The 18,447-nt window shown below is 37.3% G+C and overlaps 1 protein-coding gene across 1 annotated transcript in view; it reads right to left on the bottom strand.

Moving 5' to 3' along the window:
- Nucleotides 1–18,447, bottom strand: part of LOC122982566 (glypican-6-like) — a 167,996-nt gene that overhangs the window by 126,758 nt on the left and 22,791 nt on the right. Inside the window, exon 2 of the mRNA XM_044351953.1 lies at nt 6,585–6,743. Coding sequence (XP_044207888.1) covers nt 6,585–6,743 — 159 coding nt within the window. The remainder of the gene's footprint in view (nt 1–6,584; nt 6,744–18,447) is intronic.

The following is an 18,447-nucleotide window of genomic DNA, read 5'->3' as shown; positions in this document are numbered from 1 at the left end:
CACAAACACCTCTGACACACTAAACAATGAATGCAAAACTAGCAAGCTATCATTTAATCAAGACACCAGGAAAAGCTGTGTCAATTGTTCTGCTTGTCTCTATCTGACAGAAAAGATATGAATTCTTTAATTTACCATTAAAACCTAATACAACAAAATTTCCTAATTTCTGAGGTACTTCACCTTGAAATAAAATGTTACAGCCAGAGAATGAATCTGTGAAATGCGATAACTGGTGCTGTGTTTTTGCACTGTGTGTTTGCTGGCTTACATAGTCCACAAGGAGCTTGTGAATTTGTAGAGACGAGAGATTAGAGAGAATGGAGTGTTGTGTTCGAGTTAGTCTTGGTTTAAGTTGGGTGTGAATAAGGGATTGTTGAAGTGAATGAGGGGCACTGCAGCTCTCAACGTTGAGCAGAGAAGCTCTACTGGGGCAGGATCAAAGAACTCAGTCAACCAAGGCTTCTGCTCAACCCAAACTTTAGTCAACCAACCACACACACTAATCTCTTGTCTAGGTCTTGTGAGAGGACAGAAAGGCAAGGCATCAACCAAACTGAATCTAATGAGCATCTACCATACAACATGAACAAGTGACAAATAGAAATGGCAATACTGGTGCCCACACAAATGAGTCAAACTCCCCTTTAATTCTGTCTATTAACCTCTTAAACTCTATTTGCTCAAACTTTACTTTCTCAATTCTACACAAAATACTAATGTTTTCAAAGACTCTTTATGTACCATTGAATCACAGGATAAAATGTTCAAAAAAGACATTTCAGTTGGCATATTTCACTCAATGGTTACATACTGTAGATTCAAGCAAAGTTTAGAGACAAAATTATATAGATTACACATTGTTATAAACACCATGACACCATCTATGGCAAAGGTGAAAATCTTATTTCAAAGGATAAAGTAAGGAAGTATTTAAGATCATTCACATCAATCGACTTTGAAAGGAAAATGCAATGTAACGTTATTAATCCAATTTCCTCTGGGATGGAGGTCTTTTGGAATTGAATTGCTGAAAATGATCAAACTGACAGAAAATGTGAATAGGAAGGTGTGTTCAAACTTTTGACTGGTACTGTATATTCACCAATTTACAAATAAATTAACTCCTTATAATTACACCAACATTTAAAACTGCATTTTTGAAGCAAAATCAGTCCATTGTAATGGAATTGCAGCAAAAATTTGTTAGGGCGAAGAAAATCCGCTTTAATCTTTTGTTTCAAGTTCAACTTTGGTGACACAAATCCCCACCACTGACCAACAGCAAAACAACTTGACAGTGCCGACCTTTGAGGGAAAAGGGAATTGGAGAGTCCAAAAGCTATCATAGCCTATTAGCTGTGTTGCATTCAATTTAACCCTGTTCTGCTGGAGTATAAACTGCTCTATATTGAAGCATGGTTTTAGTACAACTATGGACAAGGATAAGTTGTGTTCATTTAGTCACAATTTAGTGACTGAACTTGCTAGCCAGTTAGCAAGTTCAAAAGCCAGCTTATTAGACATCTGTGTGACCAACTAGTATGAGCATGTTCTCAAGCTGGCTAGCATGTTAGCCGTTTGCTTGCTAGTTACAGTAGTTCATCAACTAGCCCTTCGACTGGTCACCGTGTCACCAAGCCTCTAATTAACACACTGATTTCAGAGGGAGCAGGTGAGCTTTGTTGTGCCATTTTCTGATGTGATCAGGTCTTTTGAATGCTTTTGTTTCCCCTGATCACAACTAAACATGAATAAATATGCCAGCATTACAAATACTTAAGGTTATATTAATCTTACTTTCCTTTTCAGCATCGTGACACCATTTTGGATTTGGAATCAGCATTTCCAACCATCCATGGGAGCTAGCAAATTCAAGGCTATACCATAGTTAACAGTGTTTGAGATTAATCAGATTGACAATTTTTTTTTTTTTTACTTAAGTTTTGATTTTCCAGTAAATCATATCTAAAATGTCATTTTCACTGAAGTAGTGACATTTTAAATAAATGAAAAGAGACCAAAAATCAAAGACATGTTAAAAAACAATGACAGCTTTGTAGCAGTGGCCACAAACCACTGTGTACTGTGGTTTCAATCTCAGATCACTTGACTGAGCATGAGGTACCTTTTATCATGGTTCATCCACTGCAATTAATGTTTAACAGATGTGATGCAACTCTCTGCCTCTTTCATACATCCATCCTCTCTCTCTCTGTCTTTGTATTAGTCTCTCCAACTTTCTCTCTCTCACACATGCACACATATTTATTTATTTATCTCATTGCTTGTCCTTAAACCAGGTTACCTTAGGGCACCTACTGAGCCACAGCAGAGAACACTAATATTTTCAGAGACTGGCCATACTGAACTCAAGAAATGCAGAGCTGCAACACTGCAAAGTTAGTTTTTTTCTCAATACAGTGCATCAACTGGACTGCAATATGACTGGACTCCAAATCTCTCTGGGGGAATATAAGGACCTCTGAGAGATGAGGGGGAAAGATTCCTCAGCCAGATGATTGGACATTCAGAATGCCCAAACTTTAATTCTAGTGTGCAACAGTCATTTATGGCTTCAGGAATACTCAATAATGCATCAAAACCCACAAGCCTCCAGGGGAAGCAGTCAGTAATCAAAAAGTAAGTTAAGGTTTTCATAATAAGGCCCTATAAATAACTGGGGACAGAAATGAGGGCATGTAAAATTGATGAGGGATGATTCAAACCCCACGAGGTGGAGGGAGCTTAACACAAGAAGAAAGAGTGTGATGTTGAGTGGCCTGGCAATATAGGCATGTGTAGTAGAAGATGAAATTGCATAACTGATTTGTGTCACAAGTGTTACCGTATAACTGTATGGCTAAGTATATGGACATCGTTCTGGAGGCGTTGTCCTTGAAATGGTGCTGTTAATGTAGGAATACACTCCAGCCATAACAGTATTTTACAGTGTATTTCAAACAAGCTGGCAATGCTTGAATAACCAATGGCTGCCAATTAAAAGTTTTACAGACGAAGAACTGAACCTGTTTTATGCTGTAATTATTATTTCTTTCTGCTCCCGCGTATTACATCTATTCCTCAGAAAGATCACATTATCAGTATTACATGGAATGAATAGCAGGAATCTGGTAAATACCAGGAAAGTTCATAAATTACACGCATTTTCAAAAATGTATATTATACATATTTTTCTTTTTGTTGCAAATTGTATACATGTGTATAATAAAAAAAATAACAAAGGACTCTACAGTATATTTTTTTGTATTCATTTCAGCTTCGTTCCAGTGAAAAGAAACATACAGGAACATGACTTTTATAACTTGAAGAATATGTGTTGAAGCGAGAGCCCATAACAAAACTCTCACATATCCTTTCAGAAATGAAAAAGATGCTTGTGCATATTTGCATTTTCTACAAGACCCTGAGTTCCCCAGTGCACCTATCACTCTTCTGTGAAAACAGTATTTTAAAATGACTGCTTCAACAGTAAGGGTATATTGAGGCTTTGGAAAGCATAACCTTTAAAGTAACTTATTTCCTGTTTCCTTATTACTCTGTGGTAAAATTAAGATCTTATTAGCTGAAGGAAATACAGTAGATAATGGTCATCATTTTATCGGTAAGGAATAAAAAAAATCATAAAATTCAAAGTGAACAAAAATAGGCAGCCTGGTATCACCAAATGACGTATGAATAACACAACTATAGTCACGTTTCAGGGAGTAACGCATTTCAGAGTGACATATTTCAGATAACCTCTATATAATGTGACTTTCTTTTATTTTATATGGTGATTTTGGCTTATTAGGAGGAGCTGGGTTGGTTGGATGACTAGAAGACTACATTGAAATAAGTCACTGCAACATTAGAAAATTACTACTAATACACAACAACAACTATGTCAATCTACACATTTGTAATTTTATAGCAATACAAACTTATTTAAACATAGACAAAAATCCATGTGTCTGACATGAAGGCCACAGTTCACAGTATAAGTTATCATATCTTAGCATATGCATGAAAATTTATGGAATTAACACTGTAATTCAAATCAATCATTTTCTCATTTATGTAAAAGCAAGTAAATGGCAGTACATACTAGGATAGGATATACATGATTACGTGTATTAATGTTCAAATATAGAAACCCATCTATCGCTCTTATCAGCCTTTCAACGTATGTTTAAAAATGAAACTGATAAACTAATCTTGCCAATGAAAAAGAATAAAAATTTAATCTTCCCCCACTACAGTGTTGACATGCAGGTATTGTCCTGAATTGACTGCCAACCTGACAGATGGATCATTTAACACTCAGCAGTGGCAAAGTTTAAAAGGAATTATTTTTGACATTTTTACCATGTGATACGTCCACCAGATCCTATCATGTCTATTTCTACACTTTTTCTGGTGCCAGTACTGTTTTTAGTTTATATTGCACTTAGTATTATATAAGGAGGATAAAAATGGTTTCAGAGATGCAACAGACCACAGAAACTTTTCTGATTCTGTTCTGCGTTCCTTCTTCCACCCACGGTATGCATAAAGACGTTTTTTGTGCAGAATCGCAAAAGTCTGATAAGAAAGTGCTCACTGATTTTTCAGTTACTTAGGGTCAGGGCTGCTCCTGTTCTTAAGATGCACATACGAATGATTTAAGAATATTTGTGGCATTCATCAATTTTCTCATACTTAGAATTTTCTCTTTGGTAAGAATGGAATTTACAAGTGGTCCAGACCTGTCATACGAGTCATGAATAGATCATCTCTGCCTTTCTTTGCTGGGGAGAAACACTTGTTTGACCTACAATTATAATGTCTTAATTGCCCTAAAAACTAAATAAGTTTAAATATGATACTGAAATTAAGGAAAAATAAATATTAACTAAAACAAACTTAATGCAAAATTAATATTCTGTTTACCATATTATCATCATGGATGTCAATTTACTTAAAGGTTTTTTAGATTTTATGATTTTTGTTGGCATATTTTGGCGCAGCAGCTTCTACATTTCAGTAGTTGCTGAAAAAATGAAACTTCACTCACTGCGACAGCTGCCTCTGTGTCTCTCTGCAGGTCTCTGTCCACTAGGCTATCATCTTCTGTTGCAGCTGACAGTGTAACATCACCTAGGCTATAATATTCTCTCTTCTAATATCTCTGTGACTGTCACATCCCTTGACCGCCTCCCATCACGGACTGCTTTGCTTTAGTAAGATGTTTTTTTATCATCTAACTTCATGTCAAAGCATTCCCTCTTTATTTCTGTCTAAGTGCAGAGCTGCTCTGGTGACACGTCGTTGGCAGCTGGATTCATATTTTCTAATTGTTTTGGGTCTCCAACCGATCACACTCTTAAATTTGTTATATGTCTTTTTCTACTGATTTCTGAAAGCAGGACTTGAAGCTATGCAGTGTGACTCTTTGGGAACTTTTTTTGAATGAAACTCGCTCACAAAGGGAGCGAAACATGGGGCCTTATATGGGGCGTTGATCATGCAAATGATCTCACAAATGTGCACCTATTCATGATAAGGTTACATTCATCAAGCTGAACTGAGCGATTTATGACAAGTTCAGACAGTTAAGAGAGTTTGTTGAATCCGACTTGGAACACTCATATGAGCAAATCTCACAGAAAAGAGTGAAAGAGTTTTAGGATAAAAATAGGATAAAGGAGGATAAAAATACATTCATTGTGTAAGAAAAAAAAGAAGAGAATTGGAGAAAGAAATTGGTGTTAACTGTCAAGGAATATCATTTTGGAGATGTGAATTATTTAAGTTGGTGTCAACCTGTTGACATGAAAAACTAAAATTTTAAGTTAGGAACTAATTCATAATGAGGGTGCAGTCACAGACCTGACTATACACTGATTAACAGTATTTACAAGTGGTATGAAGACATTGCAGCACTTCAATTAAACACTGTGCACCATGAAGAGTACATGAGCAGTTGTACAGTACACTGACTTTAGTTTTACAGACAGTATTTTTCACCTGAAAGCTACATTAACACGGCTTTGTTCTGTGGGTATGTAAGTTTACAGTGGCTCCATTCAGACAAGAAGCGCAACGCAGAAGCACAGCAACACAGCAACACAGCAACACAGCAACACAGCAACACAGCAAGCCTTGCTCCATGAGGCAATAACAAAAGCATATAGTGTTTGTGTACAAATGTGGAAGAACAAAAGTGATAGCTAACTAAACAGATTTGTGGCCAGGTTTCATACAGTCCTGATTTCTAATAACAGTCAGTAGAAAAAAAAACTATACCAAAAAAAAAGGAAGAAAAAAAAACATGTACTGAAGAAGAAGAGGACAAAATCTACAGTATGAAAAGGAGACACATGTTTTAGCCTCAACTGCCAAAACAATCTTCAAAACCAATCTGCCCATCTATTATTAATAGCAGTCATAGTAATTATTAATCATAGCATCAGTAGTCTTTACAAGTTTGACATGTGCTTGTCTGGAATACATTTATTAGAAGTGGCAGTGTCAGGGAAGCCAATTTATATGTATCTCAATCTCTGCATGTCAAAATGATAAAACAAACCCATCTGGCTTACCATCAAACTTTTTATGCCTCGAGACAAATGTCGTCCTCATATTGTGGCTGCTATCCTCGACCAAGTTCTCAAACTCCAGTTTGCTCTGCTGGTTGAGTTTGTCCTCCATCTCGGATGTGCAGCAGGTGTATCCCTGAGGACAGACACGCAGGTGCTCACCTGAAGAAGACAGAGACACAGAGCGCTGTTTTTTTTACACACATCACTGCCACAGGACTCGGTTTTTCAAAAGGCTGAGCTGAGTCTTTGATCAGAACTCTCCTGTGATTTTGGGACTCTCATCACTGGAGCTATCAAAGAGGGACCGACTGTAACAAATGGGGAAGGATAATATTTGTCAGTAACCTGCTATCATGTGAAACTGAGTGTAACTTTGATGCGGCAGTGCATACACCTCATGCAGGATTTTCTTTACATCACCATCCAAAGCACAGCAGTAATGACAACTGAGGTTGTGTAAATCAGTGGTACCATGAAGTAGAAGTAAAAAACATCCGGCTCAACCAAAAGACAGGGGGGGAGCTGGGGTGTGTATAACCAAAGTCAAAGTCCAAAGCACAAAAAAGGGGTTTGCACATCCAAATCAGCCTCCAACCTCTTCCTGTCCCGTTCAACTTGTCCATTGCAAGCACAGGGCAAAAAATGTACAGATGTTTCAGCTATGCCTTCTTCAGTGTGTGACAGTTTCATGGTTTGATCCTTTTAACTTTTCACCAATAAATAGTGTCAATCAACTTATTACCAACAGGTGTACCAAGTGGCAGTCAAAATTGTCATTAGGAAGATTTATTTTAATTTGAGATAAATGACATGACACCACAGCTAATGTGCTTCATTGCTTGTATAATAACAACAGTCTTAGTTTAAAGCATAAGTTTTACCCTGAATTTTCAACAAAATGCTTGTAACTAGTTTTTATTTTATTGTCCCAGTTTGTTAGTTTGGGGAGTTTTAAGGGCTGAAACTAAATATATAAATACATATATAATTATATAATAAAATGCTTAAATAAATGAATAACTAATTGTATAATTTAACACCTAATTGTCATCATAAATAAATAAATAAAAAATCAAATGAGACATTAAATATATAAATGTTACATTTATGTGTGCATATATTTATTCCTATATTAATATATTTATTTACATATATTTATAGTTCAAATTATTTATTTACATATACTTTTATTTATCCACAGTATTACTTGCTGCAGCGAAATGAAAAAATGCGTCATCTTCATCTGTCAAAAGTCAGGGGGTGGGTTAAAGCCTTTAATTGGTCACCCTGCAGCCTCAGTTGCTGTACCATCTCTGCTAGGATTGTGAATACAGCTTCATTAATTTCTGTGTCGGTCAGGGCCGATATCATTCCAATTCTTTCAGCGAGGCCCTCAATCTGATCTAAAGAATCGTAAGGACTGACATTTCATCTTCACCTTCATCTGTTCAGGTACAGCAAACATATCTACCATTGTAGCACACAAGATTTCATTAAGATCTACACCGGGTGCTGCCATCTTAAATTAGGCAAAAGCAGTAGATTCAAGTCTAACCACCAATTGCAGGGCAGAGTCCACCCCCTGACTTTTGATGGATGAAGTTGACAGATTTATTTATGGGTTTCACTCCAGCAGGTAACACTATGGATAAATGAAAGGATATATAAATAAATAAATAAAATCATAAACAGATAAATAAATGTGTGAATAAATTAATAAGTGAATCAATAAATTAAGCATTAGATTATATAATAATGTATTTATTAATTTATCTAAGCATTAAATTATATGAGTATATATATTCATTTATTTAAGCTTTTAATTATATAATTATTTATGTATTTATATATTTTGTTTCGGCCCTTAAAACCCTCCATACGTTAGAGGTCCATTACTGACACTTCAGATGCCAACCAAATACCATTAAATGAAGTCAACGGCAACGGCATCTCTTTTCGGAAAGTATGACCCGGTTCCTCAGGATAATACAAAGACCTTGTCTTGCTTACTTTGGCGGAAAAGTAGTTCAATGAATCATTCCAATGAAAACTGCTCATGGCAAGGTCTATGGATGATCTCCACTAACCAGAATACAGTTCCTGGAAAGACATGCTGCTACTGATTTCTTAAAATATAATCATTTCAATGCTCTGTTCACTGCAAACTAAATTTCCATTCATTGTACTGGGGTAGATGTAGAGTGACCAGTGATGGAGATTTCCAAATAAATGTTATCTGCATGGCTAGATACAGTAACATTAGGGGTGAGTGAGCAAATACAGGAAATAAACTGCCGCTTTAAGATATTGAAAAATGTCAAGCATTCAGTCTTGATGTTGCAATGTTTTACAGAGCCGTCACCTCTTGACTCTTTGTACTTAATGTGCTGTTGAACCTCAATTCAGTGTTCAAGTGGTTGAAGACATGATTCACTCAAGATTGGTATAGTGTTTCAAAATCCCTTTGAATGTCTTTTCAAGTTGAGATGTCTCACATGGGGACAGTTAAATTGATTCAACTTATTGTAATAAAGAATTAAACATCTAGTCAACAAAAAGTGTGCATGTTAGAGCATAAACTGTTGGACATGAATATTGACCCCTGCATATGCCACTGGATGCCCTTTCTGTGGAGAAGGCAACAGAGGGTTAAGATGAATAGCCTTTCATCTCAAGCTCTGACCCCCCAGGGTTGCATCCTCTCAACCTGACTCTCCTCGCTCTACACAACCCACTTCACATCCCACCACAGCTCAGTCTCCATTCTTAAATACGCAGACAACACTGCCATAATTGGACTTATAACCAACAACAACAAAGACTGATACCGTGGGCAGGTAACCCAAGCAGTCAATTGGTGCCTTGATAACAACCTCAAGCACAACACATCTAAAACACAAGAACTCATTACAGATTTCAGGCACAGCCCCCTCCCCAAACTCCCAATACACGTCTCAGGAGAACCCATAACCATCACTGACTCATTCAAAGTTCTTGGCACACACAAAAGCAACAAATCAAATCAGTCAAATCAAATGGAACATCAATACAAACCACATTACCAAAAAAGCCCAGCAAAGATTGTTTTTTCTAAGACAGCTCAAAAAATTCAAAGTAAAACAAAGCCTCCTCCTCCTCCTCAGTTATACACAGCAATCATTGAGAGCATACTCACCTCATCTATTACAGTTTGGTACAGCAGCACAGACAGGCACACACGCATAAAACTGCAGCTCATGGTCAATAAATCATCCGAGATTATTGGCACCCCCCTCCCATCAGTTGAATCACTATATCACAAACGCACAATCAAAGAGCAAATAAAAAAAAAATCTGTGACCCCTCTCACCATGCTGCTTTTCCATTATTTTTTCCCTACTGCAATAAGGATTCAGAACACTTCTCACTAACTCTAACAGAAGCACCTGCACTTAAAACTCTTACATCAATCTTTTTAATATTGTCTATGTTTTCTGTCTTGCAGTAAATTGAGAATATTGTCTGCTGTGATATTCATGTGTCTGTGATGTTGATATCTGTCTATGTTTGATGTTACTGACACTGTTGAATTGAGCTTACCCACCATGCTGCCCACCAAGAAAATTCCATAGACCTCGGTCATATGGTCATTAATAAATTATTCAATGAATGACTGATAGATTGATAAACTTGACCAAAGAATGGTCTGTACAATTCATCAGAAGTATTGGATTTGTGGGCTGGTATTAAATAATTTAAACGGTTTTTGGGAGTTCACCAGAGTACAGTGGACATTATTAGAAACTGTGAAAATATGGAACTATAGTTCTTTGGCTGGTAACTTGCTTTTGGAAAGAGGATTTATGTTGAGTCTGTGGATTAGTCTCAGTCTCTGTGGAAGTGTGTAAAAATGTGTGAATTACACAGAGATTGTGGGGGGGAATGGATGCAGAAGATGAAATGAAAATTTAACTAAATTTAACAGCCATGATGCACAGCACAATCTGACGGAAAGCAGGCTTAACCCATCATTCATTTAACACAGTCTCTAGCTTAGAGCGTAGTGATGACAGCATCACCTGTCAGGTGTGCTTGTTAGTTGCAGGGACTGAGGGAAATGTTCATTTTTCTAATGTGTGCATTGATGGCCATTTTGATTATGTTGAAGTTGTTTATTGAATTTGATGTTACATCAGGTATGCCACTTTAAATCAATGAAGTGAAATAAAATAATGGTTCAGTCAAATTATAGCAATGTGTTAATTTGTTTCACATATGTTAAAGGTTGCAAAAACTATTTTTAACAGTTAACAGTATGTTTGAAGTAACAATAACAATAATCTTTTATTTATAAATGTGAGGGGTCAATGGATATCAGTAAGATATTTTATATTTGTTAACGAGGGCATTCCCTACTGTTAAATCAGAGACCCCCCAATTTATTTTCTTTTGTAATGTAGTTGAGCTTAACAGGTTAATTTGCAGAATTTAATTAATCTCATGGATTAAATTTAAACTGCATAAAAATTAATGTCTGCAGGCAATGTAGATAATCCTAAATGCCTTTCCAGGATACAGTGTTTGTGAGTTTGTATTTCATTCAGTATTGTTTGTGGATGCGCTGTCTGGTTCCCACCACCAAGTTATGCTGTTGAGGCGGAAAAAGCGAGTTGTGAAGGAGAAGAAGAAAACTGTTGTTGTTGTCATGGTAGCCAAGAAAAGAAGACAATCGTTTTAAGCAGCAGAGAAAGTGTGCTGCCGGACTGTAAGAGTGAGTATAGACTGCTTTGTTTTCGTTGTTTAAAGCAAAAATAAAGACATTGCTAGTTGCACAATAGTCCTGCATCTGAGTCATTGGCTGCAACATATAGCACCTAATGATACTGCAATATTTATTGATTTAAGTGTGACAGACTTCAAAGATTTAAGGACTAAGCCCCACATCTTCACTAACCCTTAAACTGTCCCTACTGAGCATCTTCACAGACAATACCAACCCAGCTTTTAACTAAATTTGACCTAATCTGCAGGGAAGGATTGTGAGAAAGTGCCTAAATCCAGATATTAAAGGTTTCCAAAAAGCATTCAATAATGCAATCACTGTAGAAAAGAGTTTTTTGTTTTGTGTGGTATTTTGTACTGACTGATAAAAATGTCATTTTGATCTGTTCTGAATGTTGTAGGTGATCCTGCGTTTCTTACATGTATTCTTAAAGTGGTTATAGTTTGGTTTGTTGCTGGTCTTGGACGGTCATTAAACAACATCTGAATTCAACAATACGAGCACTTTTGAAGATTTGAAAATTGCCTCTAACTAAATGCAACAGAAAATTACACCATCAACTGACCATTGACAACTGCCAGGGATACAAGAAAATGAAAGTGAATGAGCATCCAAACTGATTGAAAGTAAGAGAATATGTTTGATTTACAAACCAAAATATAACATGTTATCTGGTAATACCCTTCAAACTACTTTCCATTGAAGGGTCCATTTTGTTGCTATTTCTGACTAAATGCATGTGTATAACAAGTTGTATCGATGAGATTTTAACTCAGTGGCAGGAGCTTATGAGGCGGACTTGGAGGCTTCATTGTAGACTACTTGTCATTGAAAGGATGAGATCCACAAAGAAAAAGCAAACAAACAAAAGACTGAGGCTGTGGTTGGTGAGAAAACATTGAAAGAACATTGTTCATAATGTGGACTTTCTAACTGTTTGTCTTCTTGGACAGCAACATCTGTGTAACTGGCAAAGTTGTTGCAGAGTTGCCAGAGTTGTGCAAATCTTTTGGAATTTTTCTATATTTTCTGCGTACTTGCTGTATTATCTCTCCTCTGCTGCTTTACGTCTGAAAGCATCAGACATCATTATTAGAGGTTTGAAAAACAAAAGTCTGGCCAGCAGTCACATGAAAGATTTGAGTTTTGCGATTTTTTTTTGTTTTTTTTCCCCAGTTCTACCTATTAACATTCGAGAGGAAGAAAAAGATGAAATGGCTGTCGCTGCACCGTTGGGGGATTGGTGCAGAATAGACTCAGATCGTGGGACCTTTTGATGGATCCTACTACACAATGCAGACACTGGCAAACACACTGGTGCTCTGCATGCACATACAGTAAGCTATAGATGAAGAGGCTGTGCATAGATAATGAAACAAGGAGGATGCAGCATGTACGTGCTGGCACTCTCAAATGTACTTAATCCTTAATCAGTCCTTAGAGAGGCACCAAGCTACAGTAATGAGGTGCACCATCAACAGTTCAACACAAACCCATTGTCTCCAGAGTAATGCACGAGCCTCGTGGCCACAGAGACCAAACTCTTCTAAAACAACAAAATAAGCTCAAATGCAGCAGTCGATTTCTATTTGGTGATTCTTTAAGGTTCTTTTGTTTCACTACTAAACAACAATGTAGTAATCTTCTAGCAAGGCAACAGCATTCCTCAACTGTCACACATTATTTCCACTTTGTGAAGATGCAACACCGTGTGAAAAATCTTTATTCCAAGCTGTGATCAGTTTAACACATGCCTGCAGACAAAACAATGGCTGCGTGCGGAGCTTGAGGTGAATGTAACATACTGGTACAATTTCATTAACGTCTTTTTTCATCATCTTGTTTCAGCTTTTCTGTAAATTAATCTGTGCCATTTGCCTTTTCAGCCAATATACATGCAACTGTTTGTGTTTGATCAGTTTTGCGGACATTTAAGCTCACATTAATTGCAGTTTAAAAATACAATTAAAATATTAATGAAGTTCAACATGCTCCATCACATTTTGTTTTGACTGGAAGATTAATGATAGTGGGATCATTAAGGCTGACCTGAGATCAGTCTCTACTGGGATGCTTTAGCTGGTTGTTAAATGTCAAAGACAACACCTCATTTTAGCCTTGTGGAGCATGTTTCCCAGGATATACGACTGCAGTGTTTGAAACAAGGGTTTGGAACAAGAGTATATGGTTTATTGTCATAATGATGGATAACTTAAGAAAAAATTACATTTTCTCGCTGCATTAGGGGCCCCTGATACTCTGAAGTAAGGCAGTTTCAGTTTGAAGTTTCTATTAATGCAATAAATTGACTTAACTTGTCAAAGTAGGTGGAATACTGCTGTTGGCCACTAAAGGTTGTCAAAAAAAGAGAAAAATCAATAAAGGCAGAACTGTCCTTAAGTGCAAATGACAGCTGAAAGGAAACCCTGGTGCTTTTAGCTTCCGTAGGTTTGTGTACCACTCTATTCATTTTTCAGTCATGTTTTTGTATGAACTTGACACATCCAGCTACATTCACTATTTCTATGAGGCTGCTGTTACATAAAGCAATATAAAATAGAACTTTGTGAGCAGCAGGCAGGAGTATGTGCTGCATGTTTATGATGTTGTGACTTTGAGTTTGTCACATGTTATTCCTTTTCTCCTCTGGCTGCCTTCCATAATACAGATACCAGCATAAATAGCAGAATATAAATAGTCAAAATTATACAGGACAAAACTATTCAATGTTTTTACACATAAAAATGTTTCTGCTATTGCTCTGCCGTAAGGAACAAAAAACAAACATAAATGCCTACCTTAGTGAATTTGGGAATAATTGTCTCTAAATCTAGATGGGATTGTGGCTCACTAGACCATATCTATCCTGTTCTAGTTGGTTGCTTTGCACCCAAGATGGAATTTGAAACCAAGCTGTCAATACACTGCATGCTTGTGCGATCACAGTTGTGTTCAGACTCTGTCAGGCTGATTTTTTCTTGTAAGACTCAATACCAACAACCACCAAAAAAATGGATACATAGATGTGGACACAGTAGACAGCCACGGATTCCTGTTTGGGTAGTAGCCACAAGTAGTGTTGCCAAAGATAAATTAAAGGTATCAGTTGTGAGTCCATTTAGGACAGGTCAAATGCCAGAATGACTGTTAAAGCAATACAGTTTGTTTAAAGGGGATATATCAATCACATTTCCAGGTCTATATTTTAAATCTGGAGCTCTACTGGAATATCTTTGCACGATTTGCAGTTACAGCTAGCTACAGTTAGTTGCAGCTTACTGACCCTTCACGCAGCCCCTCAGTTCAGCCTCTGTCTGAAACAGGCTATTTTAGCTCCTGTATCTTTAAGGCCCCCCTCCTGATTAGCCCACTCTTTTCTGGTCGGCCAGTTTCTGGAAGCTGCGTCTCAGCTGACTTCCTGCGGCTCAGGAGGCTAGATAAACAAACATTAGTAGTAGGATTTTACTTATTTTTCTCATTCTTTACTTGAAATGTCAACTTCTAAAATACATCCATTAAGGTTCGAGATGAAATCTGATCCGAAATATGAGACATAAACAACACATGGAAAAACCCTAGCAACAAAGGCTGCCAATGGACAGCCATTTATAGGCATGAGCGACAAGCTGACGTCAGTTAACTACAGTTAACAGTTTCATAGGACTCAATTCACACCTGTCTCAATGCAGTATGATTTAGTGTAATTGACTATAGTGTTATTCCATTTTGTAGCACCTATATATACACACAGTAGATTAGCCAATTAAAACTATAAATAAATGTAACCTATAGATATGTGAAGGATTTACAGTAAAATAACCTCTTTCCCATTGTGACAAAGTTATCAAGACAGTTTGTTTATATTGAATTATTCCATTTGGAATCTGATTTGCTGAGACTGTAAAATGATAATCATTCAACTCCAAACAATCACTTTATACATGCTGGTGTTAATTAATATAGCCTTGCTGTTACTGTATGCTTACATAAACAGCAGCACCAGTAATGGATTTTGACAAAGCAGAGCTGTTAGCAAGTAGAGCACTGAGAGAAAAAAAATGAACTTTTTTTTTTGTCGCTAACATTACCGATGGCGGCAGGTGAAGAGGAGCAAGTGGGAAGTTGGGAACAGTCCCAGAGCACATCCATGGCATCTGCTAAAATGGCTTGCCAAATCAGCACTGCAACATTTTTTCCCTACTGCAGCTGAAACTTTTGCACATTTATTTAAAAACCCAAAGTGGGTCTACACTTTTGAGTTGTATCCATTTGGTGTGTGAAATGTGTTCCGACTGAGCCTATATATTTTTGAACGGAAACAGGTACTATGTGTAAGGTGACAACACTGACAGAAGTGCCACTGTTACATATTAAAAGAAGTGTCATATCAAGTGTTTCACATGGAGAAACTTGCTTCTGTTTCAATATGAAAAAACACAGCTGTATCTTAAGCATTAACTCTAGCACTTCCATCCACATTCATGATTCATTACACTCCTAACCTGATCACAAATTCATGGATCAACACATGCAACAACACAGAAGCATACACACATACATTATACATTATTTACCCACAGGTTTATCTGCAAACTTATGAGTAAATAGTTGTGTAATCTTGCTGAGAAAAAGGCCTTTACTCATATGTTAAATCCAGCCCATCTCGGTAATGTACCACTGTCCTTGCAGCTGCCTCGAGCCCAGATGTCAGAAGGCACTGCTGAACATCCCTCCTTTTCAGAACGAGCTGATCAGAGATTTAAATATATGTAATTACAGAAGGCAAGATAATTAAGGACAAATGGCAATCTTCTTTGGGGATTTTACAGTGAAATGTTCTGCTGGCATTAGCTCAAATGTTCCCTAATCAAAAGGAAGCGAGGCATAAGAAATATTGTTCGCCTTAGAAATGCAATCACACATTACTAGTTTTGTTCAGTTTCTTTGATGCGCAGATGTGTTTGCCTCCTCTGGATCACTATCTTCATGAGCTGAAAACATGATTGAAGCGTAGCATTGTAATTAGACGAAATTGCTGACTACGTTTTCAGAGAATGCTAACATAGGCCAGCTCAATGCTGATGAATGGCTGGAGAAAAAGATGGTGAGACAATGCCCCTTTGACACATGCAATCAGCCACATAAAGACAGAATTCAGAGTTTTGCAATGCTTTACAAATGTTACTTTAAAAGATTATTATGTGTGACAAATTGAAAAAAAAAGACATTCTAATCAGCTAAATAACAACGTAAGGGATATATAGGTCATTGGAAGCAAGTGGATGGACCTGGAGGTATGATCATGCAGGGATTAAAGAAGAACTAACATCATATGGTATGCTTTATTGCACAGTTGCCTTGTATTTGGCCTCAGTTCCCTTTGGCTTCACATCCTTTGATGTTAAAGAACCATGTCCTCCGTGTGTTTGAGGTTTCATATGTGCAAGCATATGCTGCAATCACGTCTAACAGGAAGGTGTAAAGGATGACACATTTCTTATCCTTCCTTTCTAATAGCGGTTCATTAAAACTGGCAGTGGCCCCTGCAGTTTGTTAGGCGGCCATGTGATGTTAAAGCTCAACAAATGAAGCAGATGCCCTAGTGACAACAGTTTAGAAGTGCTTTAGATGCTTAATGTGGAGGACTGCTACTGAGGTTTTCTCTGCTTGTGTTTTTCTTATACTCTTGGGAGAAGAGTATATTGTAGGTGTGGGAACACGATGTCTGACCACCACACAGTGTGGCATGGATAACGACGTACCAATCAGTCAGAGCTAACAAGCCATGAGCAGCTACTGTCGCCACTGGAAAGACAGGGAATCTGGTGGTGCTTCGACTGTCACTAGAAGCTAATTTTTGGGCCCTTTGACAGAGTGTGGGTCTGTGTGGTGTTAAAGCTGGGCTAGCAGATCTACAACAAGAGGCTCTCCCGGTGTGTGCCAATACATAGTTGTACCCCTGCTGTTAATGGTAGTTACGTTAACGTACTCTCCGTCTGCCCTAAATATGTTGTTGAGCTCTGAATACAGCGCAGTTATCTGCAGGCCCATGTGTTGTGTTCCCTGCCACAGAAGAGGAATAAATCTAATACAGCTGGCACTTGTGCAGCAGCTATGTGTCAGAGGCTCAAACTGGGGCTATCGTGAGCCAGTATTCTGCTTTTTATACATGGCATGGTGGCTGATACAACAGTTGAGAGGGTCTACATATGAAATAGACCTCACGGTCTTGGCTACTATATTATGGTTGAGGAGGGGCCACAGAAATCGGCTCAACTTTTAAATGCAGACACATACAAGCTAGTTTTGAGCAGAAAAAGTTTTTACACACAGTATCTGTGATGTGAAAATATTATCTGTATGAACATAATATATCAACAAGAATCTATGTGATTATGTATACAGTGCAAAAAAAAAAAAAAATGGCTCAAGTCACAGAAAATACAGTTTTAAACCTTCAAGTAAAGTGGACAGTGGACTGTTGTATACACGGACATGCAACCCTAACTTTGAATTGCTCTGCTTGATCTTCAGCTAAATAGCTGCCAGCAGGTGGTTCTCTATATTGTGCTGTTGTGCTAAAAGGTGTGGGACCTCAATAGTCGCAGGGTGCCGAGTTGATTGGTCTCAGTCACTTTGCCAGTTCATGATAAAGCTTCAAAGGAAAAGCTGAGGATAAGGCTTCAAAGCTGAAGTTAAGGTCCTGGGGCTTCCACTGCAACATGGTCGATCTAGTAAAGTGAAGATTTAATGCAATAATCAAAATGAGAAATAAAGGGTGTAAACCCATCTCCCTCGTCATACTGCTGCACTTTCCTTCTTTGTCATGGTTTAAAGTTGACTGACCCTTTTCTCTGCAGGTTGAGACTTTCTATTGGTTCATTTTTTACTGATTTATTTAAAAAATAATATAAAGAAATAATGTTTAATTAACTGAAAACCAATATATATATATGGTTCCTTTGAGCTTCCTTTGACAGCTGTGGCTTACACACATGAAAATAAAAACAGGTCTTAATAACATGATAATAGGTTCAAAAAATGTGTGATTTTTCAAAAAATACATCTAATGAAACACAAACATGGTCTGTTATGATAATT

This window comes from Thunnus albacares, chromosome 1 (assembly GCF_914725855.1).
Source record: "Thunnus albacares chromosome 1, fThuAlb1.1, whole genome shotgun sequence".
Lineage (NCBI taxonomy): Eukaryota > Metazoa > Chordata > Actinopteri > Scombriformes > Scombridae > Thunnus > Thunnus albacares.
Note: the sequence above shows the minus strand (reverse complement) of the source record. Positions and strands in the feature narration are given on the sequence as shown.